Raw genomic sequence first — 20,274 nt, forward strand, 5'->3', positions numbered from 1 at the left:
AGAGTTGTATTTTCTTCATCTAGAAAATGGGGTTGTTAATATTTCAGCTGCCCACCCCATAGGATTGTTCTGTCAAAGGCTTTATAAATGTGAATCCTCATGTGTTAAAAGATCTGGAGAAGGAAATGGCAAACCACTCCAGTATCTTTTCCAAGAAAACCCCAAATGGTGTCACAAAGTATCCAACACCTCTGAACAACAAAATAAATAAATGGGGGCAGGTGTTATGGGCAGAGCTTGAGACCTGACTTGGAGTGTGTGTGTGTGTGTGTGTGTGTGTGTGTGTGTGTGTGTGTGTGTGTAGGCTCACTGCAAATCTTGTGAAATAGAGAGATTTATTGGGAGGAATACATGGCTAGGAGACAGTGGTAAGATGGAAACTGCCTCTCTGAATAGGAGAAGAGTTGACCTTATACACACTTTTCAGACAAAGAAGGCTTTTGCTAAGTAAAGAGATTGCAAAATAACTGGGAAGGGGGTGTTGGGGGGTGAGTGATGAGCTATTAGTTATATATCCTGCTTATGTGCAAGAAATCCATAACTCTAATGTATGGAACTTGCATATTGTCTTTGCAGACCTTGGTATGCTTATTGGTGCTTACATCATAGATTGAACTGTTTCTAAGTATCCCAGGGTCTATGTGTCCTGTTCTTGGCAACATCACATTCCTGAGGTGGGAGACATAGTTGTTTTTCACTTCTGGAATCTTTGGTTTCAGTATCTAAAGTTTAAGGATTCCTTAGGGGTTAGGGTCTTTGGGTTTCTTGGGGTCTGCATCCCACTACAGGGAGAGCAACTCACATCATTTTTCTGATGAGATGATGAAATTGCATTTTCTTCTTGATCCAAACAACATTTCCCTGTTCCCTTCATCTGACAGCAGTTTGACTCCTAAAAAAGCGAAATCCTGAGATAAAATCATTTATGTATCTAAATGGGAATTCATCTTTAAGAAAACTGAGCAATTTATAATAGAAGAACAAACTTGCTTAGCTATTTCTTCTCTAGGAGAACCCATAATCAAAATGACAACCATGAGGTCCTTGTATTGAAAAATGTAGGAAACTAGCTTTTTATATTTCATAGAACTTATCTTTCTTTTTCTCTCCCTTCCTTCCTTCCTTCCTCCCTCTTCTTTTCTCTCTCTTTCTTCCTTCCCTCCCTCCCTTCCTTTCTTCTTTTCTTTTTAAAAATTTCTTTTTTCCCTCCTTTCCCTTTATTTCCCTCTCTCTTTCCCTTCTTTCCTTTCTATCTTTTTTCTCCCTGTTTCCCTCCCCTCCCTCTTCCCTCTCTCCTTCTTCCCCTCCCTCCTTCCTTCCTTCCTTCCTTCCTTCCTTCCTTCCTTCCTTCCTTTCAACAAGAAAGAGTTTTAGAGATCTTTATCTTTATAAACATTTGAGGGAAACTAGTTATAGAAGAGTGACTGGGGACAGGTTAAACATTGACAGCTAGTGAATTTCAACATGTTGGTCATTCCCTTCTTCCTTTTCCTGTGCTGTAACTCCTTACCTCACAATCACTCCTGCAAAATGTCCTTCCCTGAACACCATCTGCCTCTGCACATAGCTGACCACTCTGCTTAAAAGCTTACCACCATTCCATTCTGGGTTCTTTTCAGGGTAGACTTCCCCCAAAAGCAGGACAAACAGGACCTAATGTATTAAGTTAGTCTTTTGCAAGAGATAGTGGAATGTTCAGAGTTAGTGTGAATTATTCTCATAGAAAGAAACCAGATTTGGATTGACTCAAAAAGTATTTTCTTTGTTGGGGCCCTTCCCTCTATGTGTCAATTGTTTTCTGCCATTGAAACATCTTTGGGGCTTGTTAGCTGTGTGGTAAGCAATAAAATTTAAGCTCCAAGATGGGACGGACTAGTTCCTAGTCCCTTGCACATAGTAGGTGCTTAATGTTTATTTAATTTAATTGCTCAGTTTTGAGTGGTGGGGCTCTCTAGCCATACTTCTGACAGCATCTATGCTGCCATCATCTCCAAGTCTGTCCCTAGGAAGGCTATCATATCTGTGTCCAGGTTTTTCTCCAGAAGGAAGACAATCTTAAATTTCCTTTATTTCTGTTCCTTACCAAGTACTCTATTTCCATAATGGCACAACCCACTGTTTAATGAAGCTCACAAGCTGTAAATATTATTGCCCTATTTACTGACATTGGCCTGCCCTAAGAAAACTTGACAGGGCTGTTTGGAGTTCCCAAGGACCCCAGGCTTCTGCCTGTGTGCCAACCACCAGCCCCAGGCACCTTTAGAGATAGCCCAGCCCTTGTCTCTAAGGAGCAGCACCCACTTGCTGCCTCATTTGTCCCCTTGCATTAACAAAGGAACTTAGTACCAGAACAGAGGACATTGAGACCCCTTCCTAGAATCACATACCAATAGGCTGTTGTGTGGACCTGCTTAGTTCTAGGGGATCTTGAAATTCAGTTCCTGGTTCCTTTTTCAGGCTTCCATTTCCCACCTGTTTCCTTGGTGCCTCTGAAGTGATCCCTGGACACTTATTTCCTTTGTGCACAGATAGGTTTCTGTTTGCTTTTGTCTACCTATTCTGGGTCTCTGATGTGAAAAATGATTGTGACCAATGTCTTGGTTAGATTCAGATCTTTTCCCTTTCTTACTAATACTTTTGCTTTTTCTCTGGATGAGTTTGGACTCGCTTTCTTGCACTAGACCACACCCAGGTGGAAGCCATTATGTTCCACTCATCTTGGGTGGGTGGATCTATATTCTTTGAATTGATGACCTTATAGAGAGATATACCCCACCCCAATCCAGGGACCCTCAGTATTTCATCTCAAAGTAACCCACCTCTAATTACATTAACCAATTAAATCTGATTTCTGTTTAATGGACCACCTCTTGTCCAAAAGGTGTAAAAACCTGAAGAAGTAGCCGTGTGGTCTCTTTTTGGATGACGAGAGGTTAAGGAGCCATTTTTGTCAATCTCTTACCAGTGGTGATTGATGAGACGGATTACAATTTATCCAGAATTTTGTCTCTTGTAATTATTTTCTTTGCCACACTGGCCATACATCCAGTGTGGGTTCTACTCACTTCTGGTTCAGTCCCTTGGGGCCAAGGCCCTTGGATAACAATGGTGAACAATCCACCCAGACTTTACAAACTTTGCCTGCTCCTTCTTAATAAGTCTGCTATTCAGAATCTGTCTGCCTTCTGTGTCCCATCTTACAGGAGCACAGATTCTCCTCTTAACTTTCGAGTAATTCACATTTTCTTCTGGACTTAACTCTGGACAATGAGGGAGTTGAACGAGATTATCCCTTTCAGTTGTGACATTCCATGCCCCTGGGAATCTCTACCGGACCCCTGGCTATGATCTTTTACTTACAGAAAGTACTATTCAGTATAGTCAGTATAGTCTGGGGGCCTGACCATGGTTCAGTCTTGGCTTCCCTAGCCCTGTTTCACTAACCAAGCACTAACACCCCCCCACCCCATTGTTTTAATATCAGTTCATTTTCCTTTGGCCCTTTTGAAGGGTCCAACATTTCCCTAAGATAAAATGTGCTACTTGCCCTCAGCAAACTGGTCAAGTGCCAATGAATCAGCATCAGAAACTGATTGGGCTATTTTAGTATCTATACAATCCTGGGGTTTTCTCTCCTCCCCACATAGGTTATCTTTTCTAGGCCTTGAGCAGCTAACTATTATTTGTGCCCTTCTACCTCAGTCTCTTACTTACCGCACAGAAAGTTTTGCTGCTTTCTAGAATTGAGCGATATCCCGTGCAGCGGCATAGGTTACCTGAACACAGAGGGAATGCAGTTTGTAAATGGGTTTTATTTTTAGAGGCTTATTTAGAAACTTAGAGTTGATAGGAGTTTTTAACTAGGATTTTTTTTAGTCAGAAAATAGGGTTTTAATTATTATTTTTATTCAGATAGTGATTTTTTTTCTCTAATTAGAACAAAAAAGTATTCTCTCTCCTCTTAGGATCATAGATTTAGAGTTGGAAAAGGTCATCTAGTCTAGCCAAATTCACAGGCTTAGAAAGGATCTCTGGGATGGGGAATTTCCCAATACATACATACATACATACATCATACACACATTTCTATGTGTGTATCTATACACAATACTATACATGTATGTGTATATCTGCATGTGTGTGTTAAACATGTATGTTAAAGGTAATTGACTTTTTACCTAGAAACCCCTTTCCCTATTCCTCCCTTATCTAAACCTACCTCCCAGGGCTTCGGTCAGCTGCTGCGGAGAGGGCTCTGGGTGGTTCCTCAGGAGAGCATACAAGGACATCACCATCCCTGGGGTGCAGAATCCGCACTGAGTGCCATGGCCTTTGGCAATCCTCTCCTGGTGAGGCACACACGTAGGCACAGTATTTTAAAAAGTAGAGCTAGAACAGTGCTTAGAGATAGTCAAACTCAGGGCTTCTTAACATTTTTTGTGCCATGGACCCCTATGGTCATCTCATAAAGTCTCCTCATCCTCCAGTGACATTTGAAACCTACATTTATAACTGAAGGAAATGCTAAATTTCAGGTAGAGGTTAGTGAAAATAAAGATGTAATTCCTCCCCCTGCCCCCATCTAAATTCATAGATGTCCTGAAATCTACTCATGGACCCTTTGGGGGTGTCGGGTATGAGGACCCTAGGTTAAGAACCCTTGAACTGGGGGCAGCTAGGTGGCACAGTGGATAAAGCACTGGCCTTGGATTCAGGAGGACCTGAGTTCAAATCCAGCCTCAGACACTTGACACTTACTAGCTGTGTGACCCTGGGCAAGTCACTTAACCCTCACTGCCCTGCAAAAAAAACAAAAACAAAAAAAACAAAACAAAACAAAGAACCCTTGAACTAGTCCAAGTTCCTCATTTCATAAATGAGGAAACCGATGCCCAAAGAAATGACTTTCCCAAGGTTACACAGGTAGTAAGTTGAAGCAGCTAAGTGGTGCGGTACATATGGGCCTGAAGTCAGGAAGACTTGGGTTCAAAATCCAGCCCCAGACACTTCCTAGCTGTGTGACCCTGGGGAAAACATTTCGCTTCTGTTTGCCTCAGTTTTTTTCAATTGTAAAAAGGGGATGATAATAATAGGACCCTCCCTATAGGGATGTTATGAGGATTGAATAAGATAAATTTTGTTGTTGTTGTTGTTGTTGTTGTTGTTTTTGTGGAGCAATTGGGGTTAAGTGACTTGCCCAGGGTCACACAGCTAGGAAGTATCAAGTGTCTGAGGCCGGATTTGAACTCTGGTCCTGAATCCATTTCACCACCTAGGTGTCCCCTAAGATAATATATATATATTTTTTTTAGTGAGGCAATTGGGGTTAAGCAACTTGCCCAGGGTCACACAGCTAGCTATTAAGTGTCTGAGGCCAGATTTGAACTCAGGTACTCCCGAATCCAGGGCCAGTGCTCTATCCATTGCACCACCTAGCTGCCCCCAAGATAATATTTTTAAAGAGCTTAGCACAGCACTTGGCACATAGTAGGTGTCATATACATGTTTATTCCCTTCCCCTAGTGAGTTGAATAACAACAATTTGGTCAACTTGGTCTAGACCAATTCTGAATTTGAACCAAGGTCCTGATTCCAAATCTAGGCCTTTTCACCCAACACCATGTAGGTCTTGTCACTGATTGTTATTCACACACACAAAAACAAAACCCTAGGGGCAGCTAGGTGGCGCAGTGGATAGAGCACCAGCCCTGGATTCAGGAGGACCTGAGTTCAAATCCAGCCTCAGACACTTAACACTTACTAGCTGTGTGACCCTGGGCAAGTCACTTAACCCCAATTGCCTCACCAAAAAAAAAAAAAAAAAAAACCCAAACCTCAATCCATGTGTGGGATGAGCTCCTGGTATAAGCAACCTTGTCTGGTTGCCAGTAACACTCTCACAAGATAGTATTAAAGGAGAAATGTGTTAACTGATGTGTCAATGGACTACTTTAAAATTAATTGCCTCTTGTTTATATATCTAGATTTTTTTAACATGAGCCAAATGTTGGAAAAATGACTTCTCTTCAAAGTCCCCATTGCTTTGTGGAAGTCAGGAATGTAACCCACCCTTAAAGTATAAAGATAAGCAGGGGCAGCTGGGTGCCACAGTGGATAGAGCACCGGCCCTGGATTCAGGAGGACCTGAGTTCAAATCCGGCCCCAGACCCTTGACCCTGGGCAAGTCACTTGACCCCAATTGTCTCATCAAAAAAAAGTATAAAGATAAATGAAATTAAACATGGATTTTTACTCTGGGATTTGGAAAAGGACTAAGCCAGTTTGCTATTTCTATAATAGACATAAGCAGAAATGACATACATCTGTAGTGTTTAATGATTTTTTTAGAATATTCATAAAGATTATACACCCTCTAGAACATAGATTTTTTTTTTCTACAGGGATCTCACATTGAGTTCACATTGCTATGCCTATTTATTAGGTTGATTTGTGCATGTGTATCACCTCCCCCTCCCCTCCCCACCAGATTGTAACTTCCAGAAAGGGCAGGCACTTGGTCTTATCAAAACTTTATATTTCCCACCATTGCCAGCCTACAACACGGGACTCTGCCAACAGTAAATGGTGAGCTGAATTGAACCGCCCCAATCCAGTATTCCACCCTTCAAGATTAATCTTAGATATTATCAACTTGGGAACTAACTTGGCACAGCACCTAACTACAGCTCCACAAAAGTAGAACAAGGGGGCAGCTAGGTGGAGCAGCGGATAGAGCACCGGCCCTGGAGTCAGGAATACCTGAGTTCAAATCTGGCCTCAGACACATAACACTTATTAGCTGTGTGACCCTGGACAAGTCACTTAACCCCAATTGCCTTACTAAAAAAAAAAAGTAGAACAAGAATAAAAAAGAGGAATGCCACAATTTCAGAGAAATCTGTCACCTCCTTTTGTGTCTTCATCTGATCCCTTCTAAGACATAGCCAGGCAGTCAATGGAGATCAAAATTTCCACTTACATAATTAGAACTTGAAGGCTCAGACAGTATGTTAAATACAGGGTACATGATGGGGAAAAGTTGTTTTTTTTAAATGAGAGAGGCAGTGTGATGGGTTGGAAAGTGCAGAAGGCAGGAGACTTGGGTGGTAATTTGGACCCTGTTCTGGGACCCACCATGTGACCATGTGTGACCATAGGTGGGCTGCTTACCCTCAATGCTGGGTTTCAGTATTCTCATTTGTAAAATGAGAGGGTTGAAATAGATAACCATTTTGGCCAACATTTTCTGATTTCATGAGAAAAAGCTAACATGCTCTTACCTGAACAGGATGGATCCTCGTTCTGGTGCTACCAATACCTTCCACTGTGGTGATTGCGGCCCCATGCAGAGAGCAGATGGGAAGCAGACAAGCGGTAACTGCATAATGTCTTCATGTTTGATACACAAGTAAAATGAAGGTTAGTAATGCAATCATATTTGGTGCAACTATTGGAAAAGAAGGGTGAATAGCGGAAAATCCTCATTTCTCACAAGTTCCAGGGTGGGTGGGGGCACCTTTGAAGGGTTTGGGGTCTTTAAGCATTCTTTGAGGAAGATAGAAGCTTCAAATCCTCTCTGCTGACTTTGTAGTAGTTTTAAAGATCAGTAACCCCTAAGGTGAAGCTAGAATGGTACTATCTGGCCCCTTGGGAGTTTGGTTCAGAAGCAATGATGGATGGCGCAGCTAGGTGGCACAGTGGATAGAGCACCAGCCCTGGAGTTAGGAGTACCTGAGTTCAAATCCAGCCTCAGACACTTAACACTTACTAGCTGTGTGACCCTGGGCAAGTCACTTAACCCCAATTGCCTCACCACAAACCAAAAACCAAAAACAAAAAAAGAGAGAGAAGCAATGATGGTACCTGGAGTGGAGAAACACTGGACCGTGAGACACAAGAGTCCTTGAAGTAAATAACCTTGGAGGCTATTCATAACAGCGAGACAGAATTACACATCAGAGGCAGATTCTGGGGCAACTCCTTCCCAGGATGGAGAAAGCTAGGGCCCAGCCAGGAAAGGGATCATCTAGTAGCTTCTGATTGTAGCCAATTCTTTATTTTTTTTTAATTTATTTTATTTTATTTTAGTGAGGCAATTAGGGTTAAGTGACTTGCCCAGGGTCACACAGCTAGTAAGTGTTAAGTGTCTGAGGCCAGATTTGAACTCAGGTGCTCCTGACTCCAGGGCCGGTGCTCTATCCACTGCACCACCTAGCTGCCCCCTAGCCAATTATTTATTAACTGGGTACTAAGTTCAGTTGTTTCTACCTCTTGAAAGAGTCCAAATTCTTTAGGTGAAGCCTTGATTGACTTACTCATGGGACTCATGTGATATAGTTGAAAGAATGGACTTCTGAGTCAGGATATCTCTATTTAAATACTGACTCTGACATGTAACAGGCATGAGAAATTGGGCAAGTCAGTGAACATCTTTGAGCCTCAGTTTCTCTATCTGTAAAATGTGGTTAGTATTAACTTATACTATACTTATACTATCTCACAGAGCTGTTGTGTGGAAAATGCCTTGTAAACTGAAAAAAAATTTTTTTTAGGTAGATGACACCAGACCCATAATCTGAGCATAAGGGTAATTAGTGGCAAGTGGTAAGTACTTGTGAAGGTGTGTATTATGTCAGATGTCTGTTATTAAGACCCCTGGGAATACTTTGGTGGAGAGTTTGAGGAAAATATGGGAAACTTTGAGGGCACTCAATATATGATGTGACCAGGGCAGTTAATTGAGGAAGGAGGACACTTACATGGGGAGTAGATAAGTTGGGAGCTCCTTAAGATGACCTTTGCATTCCTAACGACAATTTAGCTTGGAATCAGCACTGGTGGAGGAAGCAAGGGATAGAGATATCTAATTGTGTTTCTCCCACTGTCCTTTGCCTTCCCTGTCTAAGCCATACCTGGGGAGCTTTTGGTAGGGCACCCAGAGGCGAGGGACTCTAAGTAATCATAATCAGATGTTGGATCTGTTGGATTCTGTTGTTTTAGGAGCCATGGGTCGTGTTAAGGATTGTATTAACTAATGTCTCCCTTGAGATCACAAAAGCATAAACTTAGTAAAGGAAATGTTTCCCATTGAACATCATGCTGGATGTTTTTCTGCTCTGTAGAAAGGATACCTTATTTTCTTGGAAATGGGGTCATACTTTGATACCATCACTGTGCAGGCCCCACAGCCTCCTCCTCCACAAGCATACTTGGTTCCTGTGAGACGGACTGGATAGGCAGCAGTCAAGGAAAAAGTTGAATTTCTCACATTTTGTCCCTGTTGTGGACTGCATGGTGTAATGGTTAGAGAGCCAGCCTTGGACTTAGGAAGACCTGGGTCCAATTCCTGCTACTGATATACACATTACGGTTGCATTCATAAGTTCACTTAACTTTTTTTTTTTTTTTTGCCAGGCAATTGGGGTTAAGTGACTTGCCCAGGGTCACACAGCTAGTACATGTCAAATGTCTGAGGCCAGATTTGAACTCAGGTTTTCCTGAATCTAGGACTGGTGCTCCATCTACTGCACCACCTAGCTGCCCCAAGTTCACTTAACTTAAGGGAATTCAACTATCAGTCTGGCCCTGAGGGTTGGCTCTTAGGGCCAGTGGCCTGTCATTTTCTGGACCAACCTTTCCTCCACTTCTTTCCCCTCCCCAAAGACCTATCAGTCTTACCCCAGATACACATATTCCCTTTCTCCCTCTCTACCTATAGTGGATGGGCCCAGAAAATTAGGCCTGGAACCCAGATCATTTGTCAAAGTACTTGGGGCTTTTTATGCTTCTTATCATTTAACCTTTCTCCACTAACCCTGATCCCTTCCATCAATCAGTCACTCAATAAGCATTTATTAAGCACTTATTATATATAAACCCTGGAATATAAAGAAAGCCAAAAACGCTGTTCCTGCACTCAAGTAGCTCACACTTTAATGGGAGAGATAATACTTAAATAACCAAACACACATATACATGCATATAGTTATGTACACACATGTAACATACAAGCACACAGAGGTGTACACACACCTATATCTTGCATACACATACATGGAGGAGATTTTAAAAATCTGTGTCCTGTGATTTTGGAGGAAACATCACTCCTCACCCCCCCCAGTAGCCTTGGTGGGGGGGGGTCAAAGAAATAACCCCGAAGGGATGTGTAAAATAAAGACAGCCTCTCATTGTGATCCTACCTCAAAGGGAGGTTTCCACTAAGACCTTCAGTACACATAGACCTTCTGGAGGTCTGATGAAATTAACTACAGGGAAACCAACATACCTATTCTGAACAGACCTGATCTTGGGCACACCGGAAACGCTCCCTTTGCCTTCTGTCCTATAGCTGTGTAAAGGCCTATATGTGTCTGTATCTCCCTTGATAAGTCGCCAGTCACCTGGCAACTGGCCGTCAACTGATGCTAATTGGGCTTTTATCTTTTAGCCTTTCCTCTTGATTTATTGACCTTCAGTCAAATGGACCTAGGTGGGAGGAATTACTCTCCAGGAGGCTTTTAGGATTTCTGGGATGGGGAATTCCCCAATACATATGTACATATATCACATTTCTATGCGTGTATCTATACATGCATGCACACACATATATGTACATACATGGATATACACACATGTGTTCACATGTATTTATACACGCATATAAGCACTTTTATATATACTGGATCATGGAAGAGAGTTAAATGTAGGAAGGCTGAAAAGTTAGGAGGAAATCATGTCAAGAAAGGCTTTAAGGGGTGACAGCTAGGTGGCACATGGGATAAAGCACTGGCCCTGGATTCAGGGGAACCTGAGTTCAAATCCAACCTCAGACACTTGATGCTTACTAGCTGTGTGACCTTGGGCAAGTCACTTAACCCTCTTTGCCCTGCCCCCCCCTCCCAAGGCTTTAAAAGCCAAACTTAGGAGTTTTTCCTATTTGAAGACAGAGCAAATAGAGCATTACTAGAGTTTATTGAAGAATGGGGCAAAGTGTCAGAGTCTCACCCAAAGCACTTTGGAAGCTGAGTGAAGGATGGATTAGAGTAGGAAGAAATGAAGCCAAGGGGGGTTTTCAGTCTGTGCCTTGAAGACTTTTGGTGTGTAAAAGAAATACCCATCAGGGGCACCGGCCAACCAAGTCCCCGTCTTGGAGAGAGAGCTGGTCTATTGCTTCTCTCCTTGGGCCAGGGGCCTTCTGCATGTTTGGAATGTCCATACTGGAAAGAATGTATTACCTGTCAATTAACCCTTTGCTTAATTCTTTATCCTGTCCTTTGTAGTCATAGGGTTGTGGGGAAGGAATTTCAGCCTAAGTCAGACTCCATATGAATAAGAAACTAATGGCATTTCTAGATAAGTAAAAGTGGTGAAGGCCTTAGTGGATATTGAAAAGACACTAAAATCATGGCTTTAAGACATGGATTGCAAATGTGTGCCTTTCGATGGCAATACATTAGGATAAAAGACTTTTAGCATAAACATATCCCTGAACTCCTTGCCAAAGATGTAAAGGCTTGCAATGAGAAGGCTCAATTCCAAGTCAGCTGATTTAAAGGATTTTCAAGGATAATCTTTACTATACATGATTTTTGCTTGTGTGCTGAGGTTAGAACCTATCCCTCATGTGAGATTTGATTACACCATGCCAGCTTTATGACCCTAAGAGAATCATCTGATCTTTCAGTACCCCCAGGATATCTTCTGAGATTATATAGTGTAGTGAGAAAGCTGCACACCAGAAATTCCCTATTCCCTATAGTTGAATGGCTAGGCTCAAAGAGTAGTCATTAATGGTGCCATTTTACCTTGGGCCATCTCCAGTGAATTTCCCCAGGGATCTTTGTTTAACCCTGTGCTATTAACATTTTTATTGATGATGGGGATAAAAGCATAGATGGGATCCTCTTCAAGTTTGTAGATGACATAAAGCTAGGAAGTATAGTTAACAGACTAGATGGCAGAGCCAGGATCCAAAGAGCTCTTGACAATTCCCATAACTGATCCATTGCCAAGACATTGTCATCTCTACAACATCTCTTATGTCTCTCCTCTTCTCTCTACTTCCAAGGCCTCCATCCTACTCAAGGCTCCCATCATGTCTCATCTGTATTATTGCAGTAGCTTCCATATTGGTTTCCCTGACTCCCCATTCCAATCCATCTTCCACAGAGATGTCATATTGATCATTCCTAAAAGAGATATGACTCATGTTTCACTCTTTTTTGGGGGGGGGCAGGGCAATGAGGGTTAAGTGACTTGCCCAGGGTCACACAGCTACGTCGTGTCCGAGGCTGAATTTGAATTCAGGTCCTCCTGAATCCAGGGCTGGTGCTTTATCTACCGCACCACCTAGCTGCCCCCTGGATTGACTCTTATGATATCTGCAATGGACTAGTGTTGGGCTTCCCCCCAAAGGCTTCACTAAGGTTACTCTAAAAAAAGTGTGCCTCTTTCAAGGGCAGTTCCTTACATTTGCACATTACTGAATGCATTGTCTTTTGAAGAGCTACATAATTCAACATGGAAAGTGAAGGGGGCAGGGAGAATCTGGCTAGGTGAAACCTGGGTGCAGCAGAAGGAGACTTCTCCCCATTACACGTGTTTTCCCAGAAACTAATTGCAAGTTAGACAATCCTGTTAAGCAGTCATGTGCAAGCTAAATACAATAGAGCTCTTTATTAGGTAATAATACCAGCAGGGCTTTGTGAAGCTCTTTAGAGAATAATTCAAGCTGAGCTAAAGTGATTAGTTTTAATTTCATGACTATTAACTAGAAGGCTAGAGAACAAAGCTCTTTTGTAAGGCACTTAGCCTGATGCCTGGCATATAGTCAGTGCTATAGAAATGTTAGCCATTTATTATTATTATTATTTTGTGAAACCAGCACATTTTTAAGTTTAATCAAGCAAACAGTATTGATTGCTGTGGTTTTTTTTTTCTTCAGTCATGTCTGACTCTTCATGACTGAAGGGTTTTCTTCTTAGAAGACTGGGGTGGTTTGCCATTTCCTTCTCCAATTCATTTTACAGATGAGGAAACTGAGGCAAACAGGGTTAAGCGATTTCACCAGGGTCACACAGCTAGTAAGTGTCTGAGGCTAGAGGAGGAAACTGAGGTAAATAGTTAACACAGCTAGTGTCTGAGGCCAGATTTGAACTCTGGAAGATGGTTTTCCTGACTCCAGGCCGGGCACTCTATGTACTAGGGCACCACCTAGCTGCCCCAAACAGTATTGATTAAGTACCAGGTGCTATGCTCAGCACCAGACTTCAGTGGACTTTCTCTCAGCCCGTTTCAGCTCAGTAAGGACTGAATGCTGAAGAAGAAGCATAGGGGACTTTGCTGAGGGTGAATTTGCTCTGATTATTGTAGTAGGTATTTGTAGAAAATATAAACAGCAACTAAGCAGGTAGCCATGTGATTGATTCTATTCCCCTACTCAAAGCTCCACTGGCTGCCTATTGCCCCTTGGGTAGAATACACACTCCTCTTATTTAAAGTTCTTCAAACCTCACATCCAGCCCAGGGCTTCTTAGAACTTTTTCCACTAGCGACCCCTTTTCACCTGAGAAATTTTTATGCAACCCTGGGCATATTGGTATATAAAATAAGTATACGTAACCTTTTATTGTTTCCAGTTTTTGTGTGTGACCCCCCCCTCCCCCCGTTCAGTTCCATGACTCCACAATTTAAGAAACTTTGCTCTAGCCTACTTTCCACCCATGTAACATTATTTATAGGCAACTAGGAGGCCAAGTGGATAGAGCCCTGGGCCTAGAGTCAAGAAGAAACTGAGTTCAAATGTGACCTCAGGCACTTCCTAACAGGGTGACCCTGGGCAAGACATTTGCCTCAATTTCCTCCCTCTCAAGGTTGTTGTGAGGATCAAATGAGATAATATTTGTAAACAGCTTAGCACAGTGCCTGGCATGTAGTAGGTGCTACACAAATACATGCTTATTCCCTTCCCAATGTGTGTTTATTAAGATCTTACTAAGTGCCAAGTAAATGTGCCAAGGGCACATAATGAAAAGCAAAGGTGTGGCATCCATGTCCTCAGGGAGCCTACATTCTAATGAGGGAAATACCTCACTGATGTGTAAATGAAAGTAAGGAGAGGGAGCATATCCCAGGCATAGGGGGCAGGACTGGGTCAGCCAACGAAAGGACAATGGGAGATGTGTTGTGTTGTGTTGGGGGAGACGCAAGATGGCCAGTGTGACCAAACTGCTGAGTACAGGAAGGATGGTGAAGGCTGGGAAGACTGGGAAGGTAGGAAGGGGCCAGCTTTCTCTCCTTTGAACACTTACTGGTCTTTGCCGTGGCAGCCCCCCATTCCTAGAGTGCTGTTCTTACTTCTATCCTTTCAAGGCTCAGACCAAGTGTCACTTCCTATATGAAGCGTTTCCTAATCCCCTCCTTCGCATTCCTAATATTGCCCCTCCCCAATTACTTCCTAATTTTCTATATTTTCGCATTTACTTATATATGTACATGTTTTCTCACACTAGGATGATGTGCCATGACAGCAGGGATAAGTTAAGCCTTTGTACCCCCAGAGCCTGACACAGGGTTTGGCATGGTCCTGTTTCCACCAAGAGGATCATGCATGAGAAGGGTATATGATAAAGAGGCTGAGATCATCCGCGCTGGCTGGTGATAAGAAGAATCTTCTCTTAACAACAAAAACTTAATAAATACTTGTTGATTGACTGGACCTGAAAATAAGTCCATTTTCTCATTTGTGAAATGGGAATAATAATAAATTGTACTACTTACGACAAGGGGTTGTGAGCAAGACGCTTTGTAGACTTGGAAATGGTATAGAAATGGGGTTTATTGTTATGGGGAAAGGATACGGTTCTTTCTCAGGTAGGACAGTAGATTTACTTCAGGATCTGCATTCTTCTCTGTGACCTGGAGGAGGGAAAGGAAGTGAGGATCACTGATGGGTACAAGTCAATGATCCAGGGGCATAGCTTGTTTGACATGTTTGTTTTGGGAGATATATGGGTAGTATTAAGCAAGGTTTGCTTTGGCCCCACTTAGCACTGTTAGATCCACGAAGACACCTGGAACTACTGTGTTTTGTCACATTCACAGCAATAGAATCAAGAAAAACTCTCCTTGGAGAGCCATGTGTGATAAAGAGGCTGACATTGGTCGTCCTGACTGGGGATGAGAAGAATATTCTAGAATTCTAGAAAAGAGAACATTGCCTTCTTTCTCAGAGTGAGTACAGGGATAAGGTTTTCATTTTTAAAATTAAAAACATTTATTTTGACATTGACAAACACCAACTAAAAGAAGCAAGACCATATACATGGTGGAACAAAAAAACAAACAAGAGACTTGTACAGGAAACTGCCATTTCTATTATATCTAGTTTGTTTCTTTGTTTCTTTTCTTTCATTTTGGCGCTTAGCTTGTTTTTAAAATTCTATATTAGATTTAACATGTAACTTCTAAAGTTGCCTTGATAGTTTGTAATTCCTTCTGACCTTTCTTCAGTTCTGTGTACTAAAAAAAAGACTTTCACTTCTTGGTCAACTCAAGTGAGGGAATATGTAAAGTACTTTGCAAGCCTTAACTTGCAAAAATATTAACTATTACTATTAGGTGCCAATAATTGAGAATGTTCAAGTTTCAAGTTTAAATTTCTTGGATCATTGAGTCAAAGGGACCTTCAAAGCCAGTTTATGCAACTACTTTATTTTACAGGTGAGGGAGCTGAGACTCAGAAAGGGAAAGCGACTAGCCCCAGGTCATATAGGTAGTGAGGGCCACTGATGCTAAACCCAGCATTCTTTCAGTTGCACCACATTGCCCCCTAGTGGTTTGTGCTGAGACCCAGGCCTCCATTATGGGCTAAACGGTACAAATTGTTTCCCTTGAAGGGGTGGGGCATCTCACTTGAGATTTTAGGAAAAATATTTTTCCTAATTAATATGTCTAATTAGCCAATAGTTAACTAATTGGTTAGGAAGTATCATTTCTTTGCTCTGGGAGCCATAGCTTCCCTGAGTTGGAAAAGACTAGATATTTCTTGGGATTTGTGGTGGATTTTATTCAGGTTCCTAAAAATTTTGTTTCTTATATCCTAATATATACTATATCTGAAGCAGTTAGAAAGCCTTATGGAAATAATATAGAATGACAATATAGCATTATATGATGAGACTTTCTTCCATTTAGGGACCTCAGATGTTGTGCATTACAGTTAGACTTATTTTCAGACCTGAAGTAAAAGTTTAAATAGGTATATCCTTGTAATTCTCATCTTACTACTTTATCCCTAATTCCTATTCTTTATCCATGAGAATAGGAAAGGGAAGTGTTAAGTAATAATAATAATAATAATATGATCTATTTAAAGTAAGCTTCATGATTTGCAAAAAAAAAAAAGTAATTCATCTGTTTTAATGATTCTTGGTAGCTAGGTGGGGGAGGGCCAGACCTGGAATCAGGAAGACAATGAACTCAAAACTAGCCTTAGACACTTACTAGTTGTGTCACTTTCAACAAATGGCTTAGCCTTTGCCAGCCTCTACTTTCTCGACTGTAAAATTCAGATGATAACAACACCAACCTTCCATTGTTGTTGTGAGGATTAAATGAGATATTATTTGTAATGTGCTTACCAAATCATAAAGTACTACATAACTACCAGCTATCATCATTATTATTTACTCAACTTAATTAATTCTCTAATTACCTCCTTTTCAAAGAAAAAACAAAACAAAAACAAAATGCTTACATTACCCCTAGAATCCCAAAGAGATTTAGTACCTATATTTTGTTAAGAATGTGAAAATAAACATTCTCCCTTGTTTAGATCAGAAAGGCAAGTGGTTAAGAGGATTAAAAATGGGAAAACAAGGCAGGCACAAAGGGAATATTAATTCGTGTTTTACAATTTTTTATAGATAGCTTTTGTTTTCATATGATCATTCCTGAATATATCCCTCTTCCCCCAGCTCCAGTGATGTAATAAAGAATTTTCAAAAATTAGTGTAGCAAAACTAAGCAATCCAGAAACTTGGGTCTGACAGTATGTGCACCAGTGTCCCACTTCTGTAAAGAGGAGATACACTGGCTCAGCTTTTCTCCAGGAAGAAGCTTGGTCACTATAATTAAAAGTGCTGAGTTCTCTTATTTTGTCCATTTCCACTGATGTAATTGGTTTTTTGTTTTTTTTTTTTTGTGGGGCAATGAGGGTTAAGTGACTTGCCCAGGGTCACACAGCTAGTGTCAAGTGTCTGAGGCCACATTTGAAGTAAGGTCCTCCTGAATCCAGGGCCGGTGCTTTATTCACTGCACCACCTAGCTGCCCCTGTTATAATTGGTTATAAATAAAGAAGTAGTGGAGCTGGGGCAGATCTGGTAACAAAGTGTCCTCCCCCCATTAGCTAATTCTGAGCAGCTCTCCTTTCCATGACAGACACTAGATTCCAACTTGGGGACTGGAAGAACTCAAGGAACCAAATTAGAGTTACAACAACACTTTATCTTTTCAAGTTTGGGTGAATCACAATGTCTCTGAGTTCCAATTTCTCTACCCACAAAGGAAACCATGGTGTTTTCCTTCATCCCCTTATTCTGCCTGCTTCTTAGGAATGTTTTAAAGATGAATGAATGAAATGCTTTTAACTATTTCGACTTTCTAAAATGTCACACTCAAGATGGTGGCCTTATTTTGAGATTCTTATTAGATGTAAACTACATTTCCCCCCCACATGGAAGATTGTTGTTGTTTATTCGTTTGTCACAGTTTCCTCATTTGTAAAATGAACCGGAGAAGGAAATGCAAACCACTTCAGTATCTTTGCCAAGAAAAGCCCAAGTCGGATCACAAAGAGTTAAATATGACTGAATGAAATACCCTTGGCAAGTATCTTGGCCTTTGCCAATCTTAGCTTTCTCATCCCATAGCTGCTGTGAGGATTAAATAAGATAATATTTGTAAAATACTTACCATATAAGCACTTACTATATAAATACAAGGTATTATTATTTTTTACCCATTTTAACGGATTCTCTTAATACCTCCCTTGTGCCAGAAACCATTGTACACCAATCAGAAAATTTCAGGCTCAGAAAAATTCAAGGCTCTTCTTGATTTTGTGTACTTCCCAATCCATGGTGAAAGCCTGTGTTTAGATGAGCATATCAATTTGTCTTACCTCATATTTGTTCACATTTTGTTTATATTGAGATAGAGATCTAAGGAAGAGAGGAGCTCTAAGAACATGTGATGAATAGGATGTGCCATTTTTGACAAGGTGGTTACCTGCTTGGGGATACCTTTTTCGAAGTGAATTTTGTTTTTCTTTTGTTTTTCTTCTTTTTTGGGGTGGTGGTGGGGCAATGAGGGTTAAATGACTTGCCTAGGGTCACACAGCTAGAAAGTGTCAAATGTCTGAGGCTGGATTTGAACTTAGGTCCTCCTGAATCCAGGGCTAGTGCTCTATCTACTGTGCCACCTAGCTGCCCCCTTGAATCGAATTTCTAAGATATCTGGGCTGTTGGGAGCTTTTGTAGGGTCCTAGGTCTTTGTGTAGAGGCCAGACAGTGCTTGGTTTTGGGGGTTCTCCAGAATTCTGGCTTTGGAGTTGATGTGCATAAGTTTCTCACCTATGTTTCAGAGGCTCTTGGAGGGGGTAACTCTTTTTTTTTTTTTTTTTGGTGAGGCAATTGGGGTTAAGTGACTTGCCCAGGGTCATACAGCTAGTAAGTGTTAAATGTCTGAGGTCGGATTTGAACTCAGGTCCTCCTGATTCCAGGGCCGATGCTCTATCCACTGCACCACCTAGCTGCCCCAGAGTGGGTAACTCTTAGCATACTATGTTTCTTTGCATACTCCATCGGGTTGTTGCATCCTTTGAACCTGTTGTACAATTCAGGCATTCTTTAGGAAGTGATGACCTTTATCTGAGTGGTCAAGGAATATCAGATTAGCTAAAACTGCATCTGATCATTCCCCTTTCTCATAGCTCCATGGGACACATACTTGGCCCCTTTCTGGCAGGCAAATTTCATCCATTTGTGGGCGATGCAAGGTCTGGCAAGGGAGGTGACCAGGAGGTAGGGGTCCTCATATGGGGCAGTAGATTGAACAAATGGCTAGATCAATATATCCACAAATTCCTTATTGACATCATTGATGAAAAGCTTTTTGGTCCTAAGCTTCAATGCTCAAGCTTCTTCCTGGTCTCTTCAAAGTCCTCCTGCCAGGTAGGCAATAACATCATAGCACTGCTCTTTCAGTCACACTAGGATACAGGATGTGTCCAGCTCTCTGCTGTAGGCAAGAACCCCAGTGTCTTTTATTGACATCTTATCAGTGCTTGGTGGATCTGGAGGTATCAGACTAGCTACAGAGCTGAGGAGACTGGACCATTTTAGACTACATTTTTAATCGGAGTGTAAAAAAAATATGGAAAGAAAACAAGATTCTTATAGACATCTATTGGTTAAATTCTGAAGGCAAGAGTGGAAAACGTGCTAGATTTGGAGTGGGAGGACCCAACTTCAAATCTTGGCTTTGTCACTTACTACCCTTAGCCTTAGGCAAATGAATTCAGCTCTCTGGACCTTAATTTCCTAATCTGTAAAGTGAGGTGGTTGGATGAGAAGATCTCTGAGTTCCTTTCTAGCTCTATATCCATATTACTTTGTTCCTCCACTGCCCAGCGTCTAGAGTGCGGAGATCTGAGAACCTAAGAGCTGAGTCACACTCAGAGGAAGAACCTGAAGAGAGCATTTGCTCCCTAACACCAATATTCTAAATTCTGCTCTGCAAGGCTTTGCTGTTTTGTTTTGGTTTGGTTTTTTGGAAGAAGCACACCAGAGCAATCTATCTACCTTCTGTTGTACCAACTCCCTAATCCTACTAGTGGAGCAGTTTGAGTGGACCTGACATCCTGGGACAAACAAACAAACAAACAAACAAACAAATCTGAATACTGGACCTGGAGTAAGGAAGACCTGAGTTTAAAGCACAGTCTCAGATATTTACTATCTGTATGACCCTGGACAAGTAACTTCACCTCTGCCTCAATGTATTCATCTGTAAAATGAGATAATAATAGCATCTGCCTCCCAGGGTTATTGTGAGGATCAAAAGAGATTGTACTTTGTCAACCTTAAAGTGACATAAAAATTCTAGCAATTGTTATTGTTATCATCTTCCTCTAGCCAATACAAAAGGAAATAGAAATCTGGCAGATATCCCAATGATATGATCAATGTCAGATAACTGAATTATTTAACCCA

At 41.5% G+C, this 20,274-nt stretch overlaps 1 protein-coding gene and 1 pseudogene across 1 annotated transcript in view; both read right to left on the bottom strand.

Moving 5' to 3' along the window:
* The window catches only part of LOC122747176 (aldehyde oxidase 2-like), a 154,754-nt gene extending 136,730 nt beyond the window's left edge, over positions 1-18,024 (bottom strand). Inside the window, exons 1-8 of the mRNA XM_043993364.1 lie at positions 18,021-18,024; positions 15,045-15,171; positions 14,859-14,944; positions 9,132-9,228; positions 7,281-7,389; positions 4,220-4,346; positions 3,715-3,776; positions 803-892 (exon numbers count right to left, since the gene is read on the bottom strand). Of these exons, the coding sequence (XP_043849299.1) occupies positions 803-892; positions 3,715-3,776; positions 4,220-4,346; positions 7,281-7,389; positions 9,132-9,228; positions 14,859-14,944; positions 15,045-15,171; positions 18,021-18,024 (702 nt within the window). The remainder of the gene's footprint in view (positions 1-802; positions 893-3,714; positions 3,777-4,219; positions 4,347-7,280; positions 7,390-9,131; positions 9,229-14,858; positions 14,945-15,044; positions 15,172-18,020) is intronic.
* Positions 18,025-18,155: 131 nt separating this feature from the next.
* LOC122747177 lies at positions 18,156-19,344 on the bottom strand (annotated as a pseudogene).
* Positions 19,345-20,274: the final 930 nt, after the last annotated feature.

The sequence above is a fragment of the Dromiciops gliroides genome, chromosome 3 (assembly GCF_019393635.1).
Source record: "Dromiciops gliroides isolate mDroGli1 chromosome 3, mDroGli1.pri, whole genome shotgun sequence".
NCBI classification, from domain to species: domain Eukaryota; kingdom Metazoa; phylum Chordata; class Mammalia; order Microbiotheria; family Microbiotheriidae; genus Dromiciops; species Dromiciops gliroides.